Source organism: Crassostrea angulata, chromosome 4, assembly GCF_025612915.1.
Source record: "Crassostrea angulata isolate pt1a10 chromosome 4, ASM2561291v2, whole genome shotgun sequence".
Classification (NCBI taxonomy): domain Eukaryota; kingdom Metazoa; phylum Mollusca; class Bivalvia; order Ostreida; family Ostreidae; genus Magallana; species Magallana angulata.
Window position 1 is genome coordinate 35,533,199 of NC_069114.1, and position 21,194 is coordinate 35,554,392.

Sequence of the window (21,194 nt, forward strand, 5' to 3'; positions counted from 1 at the left end):
AATTACCAGGTACAAGATTAAGTACAAGTCCAGTATTTTTTACAGATTGAATTTTCATAAAACCTTACAGTATTTTGACAGTTCTCTCTCAAGAAATAAGCACAGTAACTCAATTTGCTCACAGCACCATTTACTTTTAATCATGTACAGAATGCAATTGCAATAGTTCCATGTATTGCCATGTATATACAAGAAATCTTTAAAATGTGAATACAACTTAATTTTAAAACTTTAAAATAAATAACATTTTTTTTCATAATTTAATCTCTGTTTACAGTGGTTTTGTGCAGAATACATGTATTAATAGTGGTTTTTACAACACCTTGGAATACATTTTCAGCTGCAACAAAGCACTGCTTTAAATTATCTGCACATACAAAGTAATTATTATAGAGTCAAAATAAAAACCCTGCACAATCCCTGCAAATTCCATTTAACAGCAAGCACACTATTCATAAAATCAGGAGGAACCATTTTCACAGTCTAGTTGTTGCATGTTATCAAGCTCCGCTTATTTATAGCAGCCTTTTTTTACAATATGTTTTTTTTAAGTTATAAAAGTTTGATAATGCTTCGGGTTTCACTTGTTCCGACACTTGTCATGCAAGCATTTGTTTGATCTATTTCTGTGGAGGCTTGACAAATCCAGCGAGAGGAGGGGGTCCAACACTAGTCGGCTGGGAAGGGGGACCAGAGTTCATGCCCAAGTTCATGTGAGGAGATGGCATGGGGCCCCTGGGGGGCATCATGTTTGGTGTCCTCATTTGTGGGGGACCTTGTGAAGGGGGGGACATTAAGGGGACTCCCATCGGTTGATTGGAAGGGGGAGGAGGATACTGTGACATCGGGACAGGTCCCCGGGGTGGGGGTGCTGCTGTGTTGTACAGCTTCACCGCTCCTTCTGGCCCAGGCATCTGAGGAGACATTCCTTGTGGGGAGTACAGTTCTTTTAGGACTAACAACACAGTGTCTTCCGATTCCCTGTTGATGACAAAAAAGAAAAAAACGATCATAACCGTGAATGGTAACAAATCAGGCTTCTTTCAAGGTTTCATAAAAAGCAAAATTACTTATAATAAAGTTTAAATTTAAAATTGACATGTCTTGTCAGCAAGTAATTTCTAAGACCTTTCTAAGAGAAAGAACAAGTCAATTGTAATTGTAAAGAAATGCATGTAAATACTTTTTTCACAAAATTATCAACAAAATACAATCAAACGATAATCTTACCAGTAACATCCATGACTAGACAAAGCAAACAAATAATCATTAAAGCTTTCAATGGGTCGCTCTTGAAGGACATAGTCAATTCTGTGGCCCTCGTTCAGCTGTCCCATGTAGATTTCTTCCTGCTGACTGGAAGCTATTGCTGTGGAAAGAAAAATATAATGTTGATATTACCAGTACCCTGTCAATCTTTTAGGTTACATCTGTATTTAAGACAGCAAATTAGAATTGTGTCTAAAAACTAAGCCCAACCAAACCTAAACAAACAGGCTGACCATAACACTGCTGTGATGTCTTCGAATTCATTTTGTTAGTTAATTAAGCCAGAATGTAGAAATCAAATACAATACAGTATGATGAGATAAAAATCTAAACAACAGACAGAATCTTTTAAAATTTTTGTCGTCAATAAAAAATTACCTTCAGAATATATGTACAAATTATTTTAAATGAATCATCAATTGTGGCAAACAGAATTGATATGGCAAATATTTGAAATATAAATTAGCTAGGACAGAGTAATTAAAGAGGCTGGGTGGTCAAATTATTATCTAAGTATAGAAAAATAGTTCAGTAAAGAAAAATTCCATATATATTTTAGCTTCAAGAATTAAACTTTTTCCTGTATCTTTATACAGAACTCTTCTTTTCAAGGAGATCAACAAGGTATAAAAATGGCCACAACAACCCAGCCCTCTTTAAACTGCCTACCTTATATCAAGCTGTCTCTACTCACATGACTGATCATCATCCAGCTCCTGCATGACAGATGACATCTGCGAGTCTACGTGTTGCTCTAGAGACTCATCCTGGTTCCGATGAGCTTTGGCAAACTCATTGATCGTGTTCCAAGTACTCTTGAGTGAGTCCATAATTTTCTGCTTTATGTCAGCTCCCACTCGAGTCAAACTCTCTTTCAATTCTATAAATTATACAAACATTCAGTGAATGAGTAATTTCTTGATATATCATTTAGAACCCTATGAAATGATCTTTTTAAAAATAAGGCCATCTGTGAACTTATGAAGGAATGAATGAAATATTCACATGCATAAATTGTACATGGCCAAAGATATGAAAGAATACTTCTTCACAAGTTTACCTAGATGAAATCTTTTCCTGCCTTTATGGTGAGGCATGAGGACTGGTTTCACATGAAAGGCTGATGGATTGACTAATGGTTCCAGCCTGTAAGCCTGTTATCAATATTGCAACATATTACAATTTGTTTTTTACATCCCAAATAGTGTACATGTAAATAGGAGTTATAAAGGCAGGGAATTTTTTTTAGAGAGCATGTACACCAGGTACAAGTAACCATGACTTGCATATTGAAGAAATTTGATTTATTTCAATTTAACTGTCGTTATGAATTTGTTACGCAACAAAAATACAAAGAGGGAAAACACTTACCACCGGATCAAACTGTAAACAATAGAAAAATATACTTTTTTATTGATAATCACACATACACGAAAATTATAATCTGCTTAAAACATGGAGACATTTCAATACAGTTAAAAAATGAGTTCTATTAAATTATTAAATATGAGGGAGTTCCCATTACACTTACTGGATGAAAGATGTTGAACACTCTGGGACATGTAGGTAAGGCGAAATCTTCCCCAATGTTATTCACACCCCTAGCAGAGAGAAAGATCCCGATCGGAGACCCTAGGGCGTACAGAATGCTGGGCTTGAAGTCAAGTTTTGGATACTGGACTGAGGGCTGGCCTGTCCCTGCAGGACCTAACAGAAACTCTACTGACACACTCGAACCAGACTGAACTAGTGACCTGTAAGTTAAAAAAAATCAAACATAAAATAGTTTTTTATTGTATATTAACCAACTTATTTTATATTACTATGTTTTTCAGGTTTGGGAATAGTAAGTTCAAAACTTATTGGAGAAAATCAATAAACATGTATAAAGACTGTGGGGTTTGATTCTCCAATGTGCTGTTAAAAAAATTTGGACAAATATCAACATTGCTTTTTCCATTACAACTCTAGATCTGCAGGGCAAATACGATAAAGATTTTTAAAATGCCTAATATGCAATAAACAAGTTTGGTTGAAATTGGCCCAGTGGTTCTTGAGAAGATGTTGAAAATGTGAAAAGTTTACAGACAGACGGACAGACGGACAGACGGACGGACAGACGGACAGACAGACGGACGACAGACAAAATGTGATCAGAATAGCTCACTTGAGCTTTCAGCTCGGTGAGCTAAAAACTTTTTTCTTCATTTCAATTTATTCATTACATAAAAAGAACAGATTTGAACACAGTATTCTGAATTTTAGGGAGATGAGGACCAGAGAACCTTAACAAGATATAAATAATATCAATACATATGTACATGTATTTGAATTTTGGGTACAGGTATCACCACTTTCCTTACCTGCCCTGTGCAGCCTTTGCCTCCTGCATTTCAGCAGCCACCTGATCCCTGATTCTTTTCTCCTCAGCCTCCTTTGCTCTTCTTTCCTTGTCATGCTTTCTTTTCTCCTAATCAGGATTTGGAAATATACATGCATTATTACATAAAAATTTTGAAAATGCATCAAATGTGGGAACAGTGTTTATTGGAAAAATCCTTGTTGTGTGAAGAAGTACCAATACCTTTTTCGCTTGTTCTTCTTTCAGAATTCCCTGTAGTTTTTTCCTTGGTCCCATAGGAAGTCCAAGATCTTTCAGATCACTCTCTGTACACATTGTCTGGAATTTAAATGTTAAATATGCTTATTAACAGATAGTTAAGAATATGTTAATAATTCATTTGGTGATTTGGGCCTATTCTACAAAGAATTCTGTTACCATTACTGTCAGTCAACTTTTATAAAATCAATGCAAAGTATTTAGCTGTGAAAAATACAGTATAGATAATTCATTATTTGATTTTTTTTTAGAGGGCTTACAGCTATATAAACAGATCATGGATCAAACATTAGAATTTTACAATCAATATTAGTATTACCAGGTAGCTATATATAGTGTACAGTAGATAATAGACTTGTTTTCTTTAATGATACAAATCATTTTCTGAAATGATGCATGGAGACCTTGGGGTATAAAAATATGTATGAAATGGACACACATTTGAAAAGCTACAAGTATACTGACCAGTGCATCCAGATCAATCTGCTCTTGTTCAAACGTGGACACCTTGTCCTGTAGACCCACTCGACTAAGGAGTTTCTCCAGAGTTGTCTCCTCTTCTTCTAACTCATTGGTTTCTGTGACAAGGGAAGTCTGAAAAATATAGAGAACAATGAAAAAAAAACAAGAGATGTTTGTAAAACACTAACGTCCCCCCACCTCCCTTGGAAACATCCACTAAGAAAATGAACCTAAACTGCAAATATTTGGAATTCTTCTAAGTCCTAGGGCCATGACTCTGTCAAAAATTGCTCGATCGTACCCAAAATCAAACTTGACCTAGATATTATCATATGATAAACCTGTTTATTAAATTTCATACCAATATGTTCATCCTCTGCGAAGAAAATGGGCGGAAACTGCAAATAACTGGAATTTCTCTATGTCCAAGGGCCATAACTCTGTCGAAAATTGCTTGATCATACTTAATATCAAACTTGACCTAGATATTATCATGATAAACCTGTTTATTAAATTTCATACCAATATGTTCATCCTCTGCGAAGAAAATGGGCGGAAACTGCAAATAACTGGAATTTCTCTATGTCCAAGGGCCATAACTCTGTCGAAAATTGCTTGATCATACTTAATATCAAACTTGACCTAGATATTATCATAATAAACCTGTATACGAAATTTCATTTCAATATGTTCATCCTCTATGAAGAAAATGACTGGAAACTGCAAATAACTGGAATTTCTCTACGTCTAAGGGTCATAACTCTGTCGAAAACTGCTCGATCGTAGCCAATATCGAACTTGACCTAGATATTATCATGATTAACCTGTATACCAAATTTCATTTCAATATGTTCATCCTCTGCAAAGAAAATGAACGGAAACTGTCGGTGGACCGACCGACAGACCAACAGACTGACAGACAGCAGCAAAGCAATATGCCCTCCCTTCTTTGAAGGGGGGCATAAAATTTGAAACATTAATATACTTAAGGTAATCTATACACTTGCTTGTACAGTCTTTTTCCTTTCTTTCAATTGGCAATTACAATTATAATTTATCGACGTAATTAAGAATGCTTCAACATTTCACACACAGTACTAAGTGTCTTAACCAATCAAACTACATGACATTGTATGTGATCAGATATTTGATTTATTTAACATTACATCCATCTATTGTTTCATCTTACACAAAAAAGCAAAATAAATATTTGACCTACATTTAACGAACTCGGTGTCACTAATCCATTAGTCTGCTGAGCCTGTTCACTGTTCACAGCTGATTTTGCAGTCTGGTCAGTAGCATCATTTTGGTGCATCAGTAGATCAAACAACACACAGGACCCTGCCAATCATAACATACATCTATCAGTCTGCTGTTACTTTCACTTTAATACAAATCTTGTGAGTCTAAGTATCCTTTAACCCTTTTACTTTCATTATTGAGTAAGTTCCCTACCCAGACTGTGGCCTGCCACAGACACAGTGCCCTGGAACTGTGGGTTCCTCTCCTGGAACAGCTCATACAGTCGGTTCATCTCATTGCCTACTTGGTCGGCTATTGTCTGCCAAAAATAAACAAAACTTAATACAAAATGGGTCAATATGAAGTATATTGCAAATCAAATTATTGTCATTTACATGTAGATGATTCCAAAAATAAAAAATTCTGCATTCTAAATGCTCTGCTTGATGCACTATCGTTGTAAACGTACAATTCTCATTTGCAAAGATAAAAAACGGATGTACATAATTTTGCAAAATACCATAAAAAAACACACAAGAAAAAGTACATTAAGCATGAACATTTAATTTATATAGAAAATATGGTGGCCCAAAGTTTGGCTATGACTTGAGCTTCGGGCCGTTACCTGACAATAGGTAGGACTGGTGTAGAAGAGGACATCCAATAGAGTGTCATTGACAAAGTTACGTAACTTGGGTGTGCTGGGCAGTGTGATAGCTTTTAAACGTCTGAAAAGAAAATGTCAAATTTACATGTATGTACAATGTATTACCCAACCAATAAAGATGGTAAAATAAAAACCCTCATCAAGTCAAACACTCCCAACCCATAATAAAAATTATAGTGTAATCCTCACTGTAAAATTCCCACATATCTGTACGTGTATGTCAAATTTTGTGAACTCTTTTGAAGTCAAATTTTCAAAAACTCTTCAAGAGTCAAATAAATATTTCTATTGATTAGTATTACAATTTTGATAAAACATATATGTTAGACATATCACATGCTAGATGCATATAGATATATATATATAAAAAAAATGTCAACATACTTATCTAGCCCGGTGCCCTCTCCGTGCAGAGCTGAATGCCACTGAACAGGAATAAATTCCACACGACCAATGCGCTTTTGGTCCACGTACGTCTTAAAGTGGGAATTAAGCAGAGAGAGGGAAATAGATCTGAAGTCGTCCACTGAAAAAAACCCCAATTTTATTGATCAAATCTATATATATATAGATATATAGGTTCTTACCAAGTTAAAACCAAATTTAAGAGAAACATTATCAATAATCTTGTATTAATCTCACCACACTCGATAATATTCCTAAATCTAACATCGCAGAAATCCCCAATGCCATGAACGACAAATATAAGGTGATCTACCTGTATGGGTTCACCTGGAAATAAAGAGAAAATCATATACATGTGTATCAGCTTTTATGAACATCATTATGCAATATACATGGACTTGTGAAAAAATCATTGCAAGCTCTAAATCTAAAGTTCAAGATCAGACCAATCAAAATACTACCTTTAACATCAATTTGTAAATATTTTTTTCATTTTTGCATGATTAGTGAAAGTTTGAAAAGTAGACATGAGATATTGAGATAATTTATTTTTGAATTCTTTCTTTCCGACTACAGGTTCTGATCCTACCATCACTGATTGACTGGAAGTCATCTATTCCTCTCTTTACAACCCTAGGTCGCATCCCTTCTCCCTACAACAGCAAACAATAAAGGGCTAGAATATTACCAGAATTAAAAGTCATCTCCCTTTACAGCTTAACTTCATAATAACTTTTGGGAGAATATCAATTTTCTTATTAGATAACATTGTACTTGTTTAGAGATGGAAGTGCATTTCTTGTATTAAACCTAATTTTTGAACTTGAAATAAATGTTTATCACCAAATAAACATATTAAACTTTTATTATTGGCAGCTCACAACAAACACTATCTAGCATTCTCTAGGAAATCAATCTGGTTATGTCAGTGACTATGTAAGCATAGTAAAGCCTTCAGTTTGCAATATTTTTAACAATGAATGTTGCAGTGTTGCATTTTATCAGTAAGAGCTGTAGAAATCAAGGGATTAAAAAAATGAAATAAAATCCACACTGATTTATAAACTGCATGTTCTTTGAAAAAGAATTAGAAAACCAAGATAGACCATATTCATGCAATTTCTTAAAAAAATTTGAATATGACTGATCTCTAAAACGTATCATTTCATCACATACAAAAATTTAAGTGTAAATCCTACTTATGAATACTTGAAAATAAACTAAATGCAATTTATGAATGATATTTTTTTTAATAAAAATTGATTTTTCAACTTTGTGACATATGCTCAAAATAATACATAAGGAATATGTATTAATTTCAATGACCATTAAATGATATAAACTACAAGTAGTCTGAAGTAGATCTTAAAAAAGTTCAGGAAACAAACAGAAGATGAAGCACTTGTCACCACAGCATACATGTAACTCACCACTGAAGTGGAGTGACCCTTGAAAGAAAACATGCCCAATGTTCTAGTAAACTACATTTACATATCAGAGGTCAAAAGCAAAAAGTCCCCACTCCCAATACCTACATAGTAAATACACATGTACAATAGCTTTAGAGTAAAATATGATCCATTCTATTAAATGTAACTACAAATAATAATTCAGTGTTTGTATAAACATGTATAATTATATCTGATCAGTTAAAACTATTTGCACCAACTGTCTTATTACACCCTCAACAAAAACTTACATGCAACATTCTTCATTCTAAAATTTGATATAACTACTGGTTAGATATTTGAAAATGGAATTTCCCATGCCAATGCAACTACATGTACCACTGTATGCAGTTAGTACAAAAGCTTGATGCATTACCTGTGTGGATCCCCAATCATCAGGCTGAGATGAAGCGGTGAAATGTACAATGACATTTGCATTGTGCATGACAATAGTTTCTCCCCCTGGGAACTCAAGGCGTTTGTGCCAGACATTATACTGCAAGGCATTCCTATACTCTTCCTGGAATAGTGTTTAATAAAATGAGAGAATATTTCATATAGGCAAACCTATTATTTCTAGGTGCTGTAGTACTGTAAATTCCTAATTAAACGCGAGGAATTAATATCCGTGTAAAATCGCGAGAATCCTGTTTCGCAAATAAAATCTCGCTTTTAATTTTCAAACATATGTAAACTACATGAAACTATGATAAAATTTCGGCATTCACGATTTTATGTTCTCGCAATTTGATGGAAAACCGTTGAATCGCAGAATTAACTACTCGTGTAAAATAAGGAATCTACAGTATACAATCAATTTAATTATACAGTGAACATTTCTTCAAATGCTTATCAAAACAAAAAACATATGCATTAAACAAAATTAAATTTTCTGTATAATTTATATACAAGTGTTGTATTTTTGCACAACATCAACATTTTAACATACCTCTAGCTTCTGTGCAAAGTTCTCCTCATATGGCACGTATCTGTTATCTCCCTCACGCTTATAAAACCAAGTGCATCGACGAATGGCGTTCGGTTCTTCTTCCCAATAGACGGCTGACCTCTGTCTTTCTGACAAGATAACATCATAACGTCCCCCATCTGTCGGAATCTGGTCAGACACCTTACCTGGAAAAAAATAAATTGCATAAATTATACATAAATATTGAAAAAATCAGTAGTGGTAAGTGGTAATATACAAATTACCAATTCTTAAACAAACAAGAATAATTTCTAGATACAGTTCTTATCAATAAATGTTTTTAAGAGTATTCTACATAAATATTTCCTTTATGCATACCAGATCTTAATGCCTCTTCCAGTCTCATACTGTCCATCAGAGAGAAAGGGTACCAGATGTCTCGTGTCTCCACTCTTTTACAAAAACACCAATGAGGCTGTACAGGAATGTAGATACCACTCCCTTCTACTGGGAGTCCACTCCCGGGGGGAGGGACCATTGCAGTGAAGTTGGGCTTGGGAGGCATAGGTGTCTGGGAAGGTGGGGGCTGGTAGGTCTGATTCATTGTAGGAGGGACCTACAACCATAACGGTGATAAAAACGTGTGGGCATGCTTTTGTTTTCAAAAAGATTTCTGCATTAAGATGGCTGGATAGTCATGGCCAGTTTTAAACTATACAAATCTCCCTGGGAAGAAGAGCTCTGTATCAAATTATTAAAAAAAAATCTTCAATGTTTAAAGCTAGTATTGGGGGGGGGGGTTAATACTAAATACATGTACTAGTTAGGCCTATAAAAAAAAGTTGTGTGTTTAGGGTAACACTGATGAAAAAATAAGATTAGGTAGGTAGGGATTTTTTTTATTTCATCATATTTTTTTCTGCATGAATCTTAGGAATGTTTGTTTGTGTCATATTTAAAAACATATTTTTTAATAGAAATAATATAAAATTCACAATCAGATAAAAACAGACATCTAAAAATGGTAGGAAAGGGGCATTTTTTTTAGGTTACCCTAAACACACAACCTTTTTTTTTTAGGCCTTAAGAGCCAAGATATTGTGTCCAAATTTTTTAATAATTATCTGCAGTTACTATCTTTTCTCAAAAATAACTAAAATTTAGTAATTGTCCCATAGTGTTTAGGAAAAATATTATCTCGAAGAAAAATAAGATTTGTCAAACCTGAGCCACTGGAGGGGGATTAAACATGGAGGGTGCAGACTGTGAAGCTGCTGCCGGAGGGCCCGGAAACTGTGCTCCCCCGCCCCCAGCAGAGGGGGCATATGTTCCCTGTGGCATCTGTGCATACTGTAATTTTCTCAATCCGTCTGATTTTCTGAATGTATTTCCAGCTGGAGGACCTAAATTCAAACAATTTGTCATTTGATTTGTTCAAAATTTTATGTACATTTACTGTAGTCTTTTTGTGAAATCATTTTATTTTATTCATTTCATTTAATACGATAGGCCTTGCAAATAAGATAGGTACTTTTCATTCATACTATGTTTTATTAGATAAACAGAAAATTTTTAACATACTGTGGAATCATTTAAAATTGTGGGGGCCAATTTTCGTGGACTGTTGGTTTTTTGCTTATTTGTGGGGATGTAATTTTGTGGATTTGTTGATTTTCAGTTTTAGTAAGAAAAGTTACTCTTTCAAAACTTGTTTTTGTGGAGGACGTAAATTTGTGGTGGAGGGATACCCACAAAAACCATGAAAATTGAACCACCACGAATTCTAATGATTCCACAGTAATTATTTTCCTTGAAATATCATGTTTTAAAATCAATTATCAGGTACTGAATTACAGTAACTTATATGGTTTCTCCTGACGTTTACAATGTCACTCATGATAGAAATTATTAATCAACATGATAAACATAGTTGTTATGATGAAAAACACATATTCATATTTTAGATCTTGACAGCATTGTCCTACATGAAGCAATGTATATAATGAATGACTCCTTTGTTGACACCTTAAAGCTTGTAAATACATACCTGTAGGGGGGCCTGCAGGTGAAGGTGAAGCAAACGTTGGTGGAGGAATGGGCGGGGCCACACTGGTCTGCATCCTCGGTGTAGACTGAGAGGGAAATGGGTTGTGACCTACATGAGCAAAGGGGTCTGACCCAGAGGGTGTATGCTGAAAGTGGCTGAATGGGGTGCCATGAGGGGCACTATGGTGACCGTGTGGCGGAGTCTGTCCAACAAAACTATCGGCTTCTCCTTCTTCATCTATCATTTTAAAAATATTAGAAAAGTATGTGAATCACATTAAAAAGCTTCATAAACATAGCATAATACATGTAATAATAAATGTTACATTTTGGTGCTGATTAGATATGGTACATGTAAAAGTACCAAAATTGTATGGTTCATTTATAAAGTAGAATTCAAATCCCAAATCGGCCTTACAAGGGTCGAAAAGACCTAAGTTGTTGGCAATTGTTCATGTGATTTGACACAAAACTATCAAAATTCATGAAATAATAACACAAGTTGCACAGCACATCTACATAAAGCAGGGCTACTTAAAATGTCATACGGCAGCCGGCATATTGTTGACAAATCAAATTGATGTTTGAAATGTTACCTGATCCGAATAATGAAGGTTCAGATTGAATAACTGGCATTAAAACATTTGGTTGGTCTGGAGGATTTAACGTGAGTCCCCCTCCTGCTGGCATAAGCAGCAGAGGGGGTGGTGTAGAATCCTTTTTCCCCTTGTCTGCCATCAGTGTTCAGAACAACACGTCATTGATGGAACTCTTTTGTGATTGAAAACCCAAACAGTCGTAAAACGCGATCTCGATCTTCTACATGTTTTTATATATGCGCAATTTATTAATAGAGCTCAAGTTCCTTTTTAAGACAGAAAAAGCACACAGACGACAGTATCGGTGTAGTTTTCTTTTAGTTTTGAGGTTTTGAAGATGGTAAACACACAAGACATCAACCGTAAACAACATGGGGCTGGTGATGATGATGAAAATACATCGGAGAAAACGACGGAAACGAAAGCTACACGTATTTGATTTCTAACAGTCACTTCTGACTCATAATTTTTAGGATAGCTTAAGAAATGTCATACTTACTACAGCAGTACAGTATTGTTGCATTGCATCGGTATTTGATACCTTAATTTAACACAGTAAACATTTATATTTGTTTTAGGAATGTCGATGATGAGCTTTTTCACAACTGAATTAACCAGAGGATATCTTCTAGAGCGAGACAAGGCAAAATTTTCTGAGAGGAGAGAACGAGTTTACACATTTATGAAAACTCCTAGAGAATTGGAAAAGGTACTTTGATGCTGCATTTTTCATTAAAGAGTATTTTCTGTACAATTTTGTATATTGTAGGAATAGTATTTTAAATTGCATTTATAATGATGCATCAGAAGACCATACTGGCATGCGACCAGTTCTTGCGGAGTTACAGAGTACCATTTCTCACCAGTGCAATGTTACGTCATTTTATCAACACATAAAATTATATACGAAAAATGATGTAACAATGCACTGGCAAGAAGTGGTACTCAGCAAGAACTGGTCGCATGCCAGTACATATGCTTGATCCATCTATTAGTTTTAAATTGATATGGAATTAATAATCTAATCTGTCTAATCTCCATAAAAGCACATTCCTTAGGTTTGTTGACAAAAATGGTAAGCTAAAATGCATTGAAGTATGAAAATTAAGAATCTTGTTTGTTCTGTAAAATTATTGTTTGATATAACAGTACGTACACCAGAGACCCAAAAATTAAAAGACTTTTTTATTAATATATTATTTTCCCAATTCTTCCCAGATAGTGTGAATGTTCTTAATAATATTGGAAGTGCATGAGCCCTAGTTGCTCTATATTTTTTTTCTTTTTCAATTTAGCCATTGGTCTTGCAATTATTTGACAAAGTTTTATTTTTGATGAAACACTATTGTAAAGCTTATGGAAATCTGGAATTCAGTCTGAAATAATCAAAATTAACATTTTTTACCAGAAAGGTTGTTTGATTCTAGACATAAAATGAGATTCAACTAAACATTTTAGCTATGATTGTTTAAAAAAAACTTACCTTTGGTTTACATGGTACTACATTAAATATTCAGCTAAATATAAAATTTAATTCTTTATTTCAGTTCTTGGTATATGGGTTTCTCCAGTGTTTAGATGCATTCCTATTTTATTTCACATTCCTCCCAGTGAGAATTGTTCTGGCATTCCTGAAGATTTTAACACATCCTTGTGGTGTTCTTATACCAAGGTTTGCAGTGCTTTCTGTTGTACATGTCCAATCATTTGATAGTTCTATTGACAAAATTTAGTCATTTACATAAAACAAAAATTTAAGACATTTTGTGTTAACAGATAGATATCCATCATTTATTTTTTTGTAATCTGAAAAGGGTTTTTCTCTTTCTGTTACATGAACATTACATAATTATGTTCTTTCTCTGTTGTGATTACAGATGTGAAATCTTGGAACCTGCCCAGATTTGTGATATTCTAAAGGGAGTTATTCTAGTGTTTTGTTTTCTTATTGTAAATTATATTGATACCTCCATGATGTATCATCTTGTCAGAGGACAGGCAGTCATCAAACTTTATGTTTTCTACAACATGTTAGACGTAAGTTTCTAGTAAAATTGCACTGTAACTTTGCTTGCCTTTTTCAATTTAAATCACTTCACAGATCTTTTGACTTTCTAAAGAAATACTGTGAGTAGATTCATTATTTTACATGCTTCATCCCATGAATCTACTGCTTTGCCTCAAATTGCAAGACTATAAATAAGCAAACACCGAATTGTTATCATAGTTTAATTTAGTTCAAATTTGTCTAAAAAATAAAAGCGAGATTGAAATCTGTGAGATGTGCCAGTATGTAGATATTGGTATACATGTACATACATATATAGCTACATTTATTTCCCTAGCAATAATGTGACTGTATACATGTATGTACATCTTATATCTAAATGTGCCAGTATAAACATCTGATACTCTAAATGTAATTGTGAAAAATTTATTCATTTACTAGTATTACTTCTTCTAAAGTTTAAGATTTGTTCACCTTCTTGAATGGATCATTTTTTATGGTAAAGTTTATGTGTATTGTTACTTGATTGTACATATAAATAACACAATTTAACAGGGATATGATATACAGTGTAACTCATTTTGTTTTTACCGTAGATGGCTGACAAGCTGTTTTCAAGTTTTGGACAAGACATTTTGGACTCTTTGTTTTGGACAGCTACTGAGCCTAAAGACAGAAAGAGAGAACACATAGGAGTGCTTCCTCATCTAGTCATAGCCATCATTTATGTTGGTATCCTTACCCAGGAAACTAGCCCTGCAAATGAGTAGATGTTGTAATTGCAAATGGTGTTTTTGATGCACATGCAATCTCCTCAGATTGTTTTGTGAAACACTGTCACTTATTTCTATAACTGATTTGATATCTTTGGAAACATTTTCAAAAGACCATCTTTATTATCAAATATTGCTTTAAATTCAGGTTATTGTTATGCTTACACTGTACTTTTATAATCCTTGACAAAACACAAGTCATCCACACTCTGTTGATCTTATTCCAAGCCACAGTCCTGTTAGTGGCCTTCAATTCCCACAACAAAGCCTTGTTGACGGTTATGATGTCCAATAATGTAAGTACATGTAATTCCTCCAGAGCAACATACTGTAATTATACTGTAATCATTCATTAATACACTTCTGCATTACTTGAAATACACATTTTTCATGCATGTGTATTTATAATATTAGAGTCTCGATCCCTAGTTATTTTTTAATACTGTTATAGACACAATCCATTTCAGTGTGAAACTGACTTGGTTTAATTATAGCGTACAACAATTCACTATTACTTAAAAACTTCCTATACTCATGATATCCTTATTTATTTCCTCCGATGATTTTATTACCATCCAACATATACAAAGGGCAATATTATCATTTATTCCTTAACATTTCTTTGCTTAATTAATGGTTAATTAAACAATTAAATAAAGTAACATTGATGTAATGTCAATTGTATAGCAAACCAGTTACCATTTGGAAGTTATACAGGCCCCCCCTCCCCCCCCCCCCCCCCCCCCCCAAAATAAAAAAATAATAATAACACTGATATGGTTATTATTCAATTTTATTTCAACATTTTTTTTCTGATATTTTTCAACATTTTTATTTGTTTTCAGTTTGTGGAAATAAAAGGAAGCCTCTTTAAAAAGATAGACAAAGGATTCCTGTTTCACATTTCCTGCAGTGATGTAAAGGAGAGATTTCTATACATTGTACTTCTGGCAATAGTCTTCATAAGAAACATGACAGAGTTTTCCTGGGACCCTCGTAAGAAACTTGACATTGATACAATTGATAAATTTAAGTGAATTTATTTACGGGTTCTTTCCAAGTATTTACTAGAAAATTTGTTGTATTTTTGTGTTTAGAACATGTGTGGGTTATCCTTCCTGATGCTGTGATGGTGTTTGGGGCAGAGATCTTGGTGGATTGGGTTAAACATGCTTTTATTCTCAAGTTTAATGAGATACCAGCAGATGTAAGCCTCATGATATCTACAGTTAATCACAGTATATACATGTACATGTATGCACATTGCAAGCTCTCTGTCCACAACTCTGTACAGTAATTGTAGTGAAGTAAATTCATAAGGCCATTGGACTTTAATTGACAAAACTGATTTTCACTGTACCAGTACTAGAAACACAATTATTATAGTGAGCTATACGTGTTATTACATAGCTGATTTTTGTAATACATAATGATAGATTTGCTTTCAAACCAATGTCCTAATTAAGTTTAAGATACTGTATACAGGGAAATATTTGCCCTGTTTTTTAATTTTGTTCCTTAAGACCTTTAGCCCCCATTGTCAGTGGGCATATTTATGACTGGCTGAATTCCAGTATCTCAAGTCATTTCTCTTTTAACACTACTGTGTCTGAGTGTATTCTAGACTGAGCAAAACATTTGCAAGTGTAAAAGGGCAAATTGACATAAAACACAGATCGAAAACTACCATGCATGTATACCCTTTATTTTGAATATTATAAATAATATTTGATTATGTTGTGTCAGACAATATCATTACTATAGCTCTAAGAGGCACATCACTTACACATTACTACAGTTAAATTTGTTTGAGACAATAAAACAAGGTCTGATTTCTAACATGGGTTTAATCATGAAAACTGTTCTCATTACCCTATGATTCATTAGGAATGTAGAAGTAAACTTCCAGTGGAGACAGTCATACCTAAATATTGTGGAATTATAATTATTTGAATTCATGAGGGAGCGTTATGTGGAAAGTTGAATGTTTATAGTATATGTGGAAAGGATTTTGGTTGATTGCATAAAGATTTATGTTTTAAAATTCAATGAGATTGATGTAAGTTTATAAACGAGGAATTCCCAAACATTCCTGTAATTATTCTACTAATCAAGGTACCTCTACAGATGCTTCTTTTTCTATTTTAGGTGTACCATTCCTTCTCTACCAGACTTGCTGAAGATATGGTGGCCAATAGGCAAAGCAGAGTAAGTGACAGTAAAAGTGAGAAAATACTCAGACGTAAACATGTGGTAATAAAGTTAATTATGTGTCTGGGCACAATACGTTCAAATAGTTAAATCTATGAATATCATAGACATTCTTTAGATATTGAGTTCATGTTTTTGTGAAACATTCATCATGAGTCAATGGAAAAACCAAGCTTGAAGGTCCTCCTCGGAGTAATGACTGATATGTTGATGTCCTGGTCAAATTGATGGGTAAAATTATGTTTCAAATTTGAAAATAGCATAGTTATGACTTGTCACTTTCATGGACAGATCAAATTGATGAAGATAACAACTATACTTTGTCCCAAGATATCCTCGCTTCATATTTTGCTTAATTACTTGATATTTATAAATACCTCTGGGTTCAAATTATTTCCATACAAAACAATGAAAAATTTCCAAGATTTCTTCAAAAAACGCCCCCTTTAGCTTATCAGCTTTCAGTACAGGGCTAAAAAAAGTTATGTCTATGGGGATTTTGTATTGCAAGAGACCCATATGATAACGTTGAAAAATTGTGTGAGGTATTTCAAGTGACTTCCGAATGGAGAAAAGATGTAAACATTCATCATTATAATCTCCGTAAGAAAGCTGTTTTCTTTTGTGTGAATTTTTCCAAATGATAATGTGTCAATAAAGTTTTTTTCATGGAAAGTTTCCCTTTGAGCTATTTCAATTGCACTTCTTTCACAGGCATGTGTATTTAATTTTAATAAAAATTGGCCAAATGTGCTGCATAAATATCTTGGGACAGACTATAGCTTTGGTGTCTCAATTGAGATCGCCCCTTCCTTAAAATGGACTTTGTTGCACTACAATTTGTTTACAGTCTCACAATTTTTTGATGTTGTAAAATTATTGTTGATCTGAAGTTATTAGTGCATGTAAATTAAAACATTTACCAAAAAACTGCAGGTTTTTTCTTCCAAGCTGTCTTGAATACTGAACACACACTCTTTAGAACTTTGCAGGGGTCCTGGGTTTGATTCCTGGTCCAGCTATATGTTTTCAATATATATATATGCTCATTTATCCTTTCCTATTACAAATTATATAGTTACATAAATTGGCAATCATAATTTAATTGGTTTAAATTTACCTCCAGATGCAAACCAATTAATATCAAAAGGTTGTATCACAAAAACAATTTAGAACACATTTACTTCTGTTCCACATTTGTATTGGATTCAGGCTCAGCAGGAGCTATCCTTTAGGCTCAATGCTTGGTCGAATCTCTTATAGAACTTAGAACTTGTGATGTAATTATGACGGAGGAATGTTGTGACTGACAATTTACTGATATTCCCAGGCCTTCATTGACTACTCGGACTTGGTATCCAGGAGGATGGGCTTTACACCGATACCACTGGCCGTCCTAGTGCTACGGATCTGTACGAAATCCTTCAAAGTGTCGGGCTACACAGGGCTAGGGATCGTTATTCTGCTCTACCTCTGGTATGTTCCTCAGTTCTGTTGTAAATATGTGTCAATAGACAATAGGCTCAGTGTAGATGTAACATCTGAGGATTGCTGGAGAAGGTTGTGATATAAATCTTGTATCAAACACCTAGGGTTTATAACACATGGGTTGGCGAATTTTCTGTGTATATTGCGCAGGGCGGAAAAGGGTATATTTTCTATAAGTATACAATATAATATATTATTGGCGTATTATATAATATTATATCATATGAAACAATATTATATTGTATTGTGAAACAATATTGTTAGTATTACATATTGTATATGGTAGCGTATTGATAGCTACTATATCCTACATTACAGTATAAAATTTACATATACACTGTAGTATGATACAGTAATGTAACATGATAAAATAATGTGTCAAACCACACGTTAATATACAATATGTTAATAAAGATTTATAATAACTATAATTTTCAATTAATGTGAAAAAGGTGATCTTATAAAGGTGATCCCTTATCTAGAGAGCTTTGTAATCTTTGATTTCCTACTAGTATGTTTAAGACACGTACTGTACAAGATATATTTATTAAGCGTTGAGTAAAGATACTTATTGGGAAAAACAATTTAAATGTGAAATTTCTTATTTGCCTATTTTGCAGTCCAGTTACAATGAAAATTTTGCATATTTTTCATGGAGCTTCAAAGATATGTATTGCTCATACATATGAGGCATTGAATTCATCTGTTGCCCATGCCCATACAATGTATCTATCACCTGGACTTCACATTCAGCACTTTGTGTTTATTTTAGTTTTTAAAAAACTACCGACATTCAAGATATTTTCATGTAATTTCACACTCTTATATATATATATTATTTGGAACTATTCAACAATATATGTCAACATATTCTGATGTTAATTATAATGCTGAATTCACTTTTTTGTCAAAAATAAATGCACAGTATTTCAATAAACTTTATTAGCTTATGCAAATCAAATATATACAAACTTAAGAACATTATTTTCCATCTTTCATCATATTTCATTATTATTTCTTAAACCTAGCCAAATGTAGATGTTGTTTTTCAATTCAAAGATATCATTAGACAGGACATTTATGTCTTATGTACACCAGAGATGCATATGTACATTATACATGTATTAACTTATTTATGATTAATAACTTACTACGTAATATGGAATTGTTTACTTGCTATAAACAGAAGCTGATAGTTTCGTACAGCAGAAGATGAAGGTTAATCTTGACTTTTCTGTGTAGTCACTCCTCTTTTTCAGTTTGATGACCTTCAAGGTGTTTAACAGTATTGTCCTGCTTGGAAAGGCCTACACACTCATTGAGGAAAAGGAAAAGATGGAGTTCGATGAACAACAGAACAAAAAGTTTGACAAACAAGAGTTTGTCATTGATCCAAATTCCCTAGAGAAATTTAACCAAGTGTATCAAAAAACTTCCATGAAAGCCAGATTTCCCTCATGTGCTGAGTCAAACTTATCCCAATCGATTCCCAACATTCATGAGAAGTGTCAAGAAACAGAACTTAGAAAGTTTGACTCTGTGATGGAATTGCCAGTAACCAGTCATAGGAAAGTAGATTTACATTCAGACGTTTTAGAAGAAAAACAGGAAAATGGGTGCAATAATACAAATTCAAAAGAAGCTGATCTCAATGTTTCACATACACAGGAATGGCAAGGTGTAGAGGCAGATGATAGCAAGCTGTTGGGGGGTCACAGTGAGGAGAAGACAGTTAGGAGGAGGACATTTGGAGGGGAGGGCAGTGAGATTGAGGACCCCCGCTCCTCTAGTCCCAACAGAAAGAGGCTGCTCAGTACTGAGAGTACAGTCTGACCCCAATACACTTATATACTATATAAACATGTACTAACTACATGTAAGGGAGGAGTTCCCTTAAGATTTATTTGTGAAGTTCTTGCTATTTGTTGTAAAAATGGGTTGTAAGCATGTAAAAGTTATTTATTCTCAAAGAAAGTGAGCGCACAAGATTATAAGTTTGCAGGAATCCTCAACACGAATCAATTGGGATTTACAGCGAATTACAGAATACCGGTAGAGTTTTCAATAGCTTGCTAGATTGATCAATAGGGTATTCAATTTGGTCAGCAAGGTATCACATTAGGTTTAAATCTAGGTCATGTGATTACTCAGGTATGACAGCAATAGAGTGAGTTAATCTGGTTAACATTTGCACGTTTTGGGCCTTTTTGTTTCTCTCTGTCATCCTACATTACTGCTATTAAAGTCTGAACTACTTAAGCAGTCAGCACAAAAAATAACTATTAGTGCTGTAAGATGCATAAGATGCACCAGGAATCAGGGAACCAAAATGTTTAATGATTTTTTGCAGGGAAAAATATCTCCTTTTTAAAGTTATGCCTTTCTCTTTTGTTTGTTTCTTCAGAATTGCCTTTTGAATAACATTTTTTGAAAAACAAAATTCAAATTACTCCAAGCAGAATTGATGCTCTATAGAGTCCAGGTGAACATTCTTTTTAAAAGTCTATGAATAGAATAGCTAACAATAGGAAAGAGTGTTCTAGAGGTTTTCTTTGTGTAAAATGAATGGGTTGAGAGCAAAATAACAATCTACACTTGAGTAACCACAGGACCTAGATTTAAACCTGATGAGATACCTTGCTGACCAAATTGAATACCCTATTGAGCAATCCAACAATCTATTGAAAACTCTACCGGTATTCTGTAATTCGCTGTAAATATCTATAACCTCGAAAGGCTATGTACATGTTTCAACAAAAATATACCGGTATTATGTTGAGAGTCAAAGCACATGGCTATTCCGGTTATTAAAAACTCACAAGCTTTCAAAAAATGGCAATAAGAGGTAAACCGATGTTAATGCAAACATATTTTAATGAAGTTATATTGTGTATAGCCTAAAAAACTAGTAATAAAAAAAAGAAAATAGTGTTCAAACAGCAGATCTAGAAATCAATAACAACAAATAAAAATATACCGGTATATTATGATTCGACATCATGGTATAATAACAAACATTTAAAAC

The 21,194-nt window shown here is 33.9% G+C and overlaps 2 protein-coding genes across 3 annotated transcripts; one reads left to right on the plus strand and one right to left on the minus strand.

Moving 5' to 3' along the window:
* Positions 1 to 113: 113 nt before the first annotated feature.
* Positions 114 to 11,874, minus strand: LOC128182537 (phospholipase DDHD2-like). Of its 2 annotated transcripts, XM_052851222.1 has the most exons (22): positions 11,687 to 11,874; positions 11,092 to 11,328; positions 10,269 to 10,447; positions 9,423 to 9,660; positions 9,066 to 9,250; positions 8,493 to 8,636; positions 8,099 to 8,116; positions 7,258 to 7,321; positions 6,906 to 6,995; positions 6,648 to 6,789; positions 6,222 to 6,324; positions 5,810 to 5,915; positions 5,571 to 5,695; positions 4,355 to 4,483; positions 3,854 to 3,949; positions 3,633 to 3,739; positions 2,801 to 3,023; positions 2,641 to 2,652; positions 2,330 to 2,423; positions 1,964 to 2,149; positions 1,231 to 1,369; positions 114 to 981 (listed from the first exon to the last, which is right to left on the minus strand). In XM_052851222.1, the coding sequence occupies exons 1-22, from the start codon at positions 11,826 to 11,828 to the stop codon at positions 621 to 623; spliced, it is 3,120 nt and encodes a 1,039-aa protein (XP_052707182.1). In that variant the 5' UTR covers positions 11,829 to 11,874; the 3' UTR covers positions 114 to 620. The 2 variants fall into 2 exon arrangements, with proteins under 2 accessions (XP_052707182.1, XP_052707184.1); XM_052851224.1 differs by lacking the exon at positions 8,099 to 8,116.
* Positions 11,875 to 11,907: 33 nt separating this feature from the next.
* On the plus strand, positions 11,908 to 20,167 carry LOC128182539 (transmembrane anterior posterior transformation protein 1 homolog). The gene is made up of 11 exons (XM_052851226.1): positions 11,908 to 12,120; positions 12,268 to 12,398; positions 13,237 to 13,361; positions 13,567 to 13,726; positions 14,294 to 14,429; positions 14,669 to 14,766; positions 15,316 to 15,466; positions 15,568 to 15,677; positions 16,619 to 16,678; positions 18,012 to 18,157; positions 19,429 to 20,167. The coding sequence occupies exons 1-11, from the start codon at positions 12,027 to 12,029 to the stop codon at positions 20,000 to 20,002; spliced, it is 1,785 nt and encodes a 594-aa protein (XP_052707186.1). The 5' UTR covers positions 11,908 to 12,026; the 3' UTR covers positions 20,003 to 20,167.
* The last annotated feature ends 1,027 nt before the right edge of the window (positions 20,168 to 21,194 follow it).

What these genes read in the sequence shown, in the direction of transcription:
- LOC128182537 (XM_052851222.1), bottom strand. Translation starts at nt 11,828, where the DNA reads ATGGCAGACAAGGGGAAAAAGGATTCTACACCACCCCCTCTGCTGCTT. An exon ending in GGAAGAGGCATTAAGATCTG is followed by an intron (nt 9,251 to 9,422) that starts GTATGCATAAAG and finishes ATTTTTTTCCAG; the next exon opens with GTAAGGTGTCTGACCAGATT. An exon ending in ACTTTGCACAGAAGCTAGAG is followed by an intron (nt 8,637 to 9,065) that starts GTATGTTAAAAT and finishes ACACTATTCCAG; the next exon opens with GAAGAGTATAGGAATGCCTT.
- LOC128182539 (XM_052851226.1), top strand. Translation starts at nt 12,027, where the DNA reads ATGGTAAACACACAAGACATCAACCGTAAACAACATGGGGCTGGTGAT. An exon ending in TGTGGTGTTCTTATACCAAG is followed by an intron (nt 13,362 to 13,566) that starts GTTTGCAGTGCT and finishes TTGTGATTACAG; the next exon opens with ATGTGAAATCTTGGAACCTG. An exon ending in CGGTTATGATGTCCAATAAT is followed by an intron (nt 14,767 to 15,315) that starts GTAAGTACATGT and finishes ATTTGTTTTCAG; the next exon opens with TTTGTGGAAATAAAAGGAAG.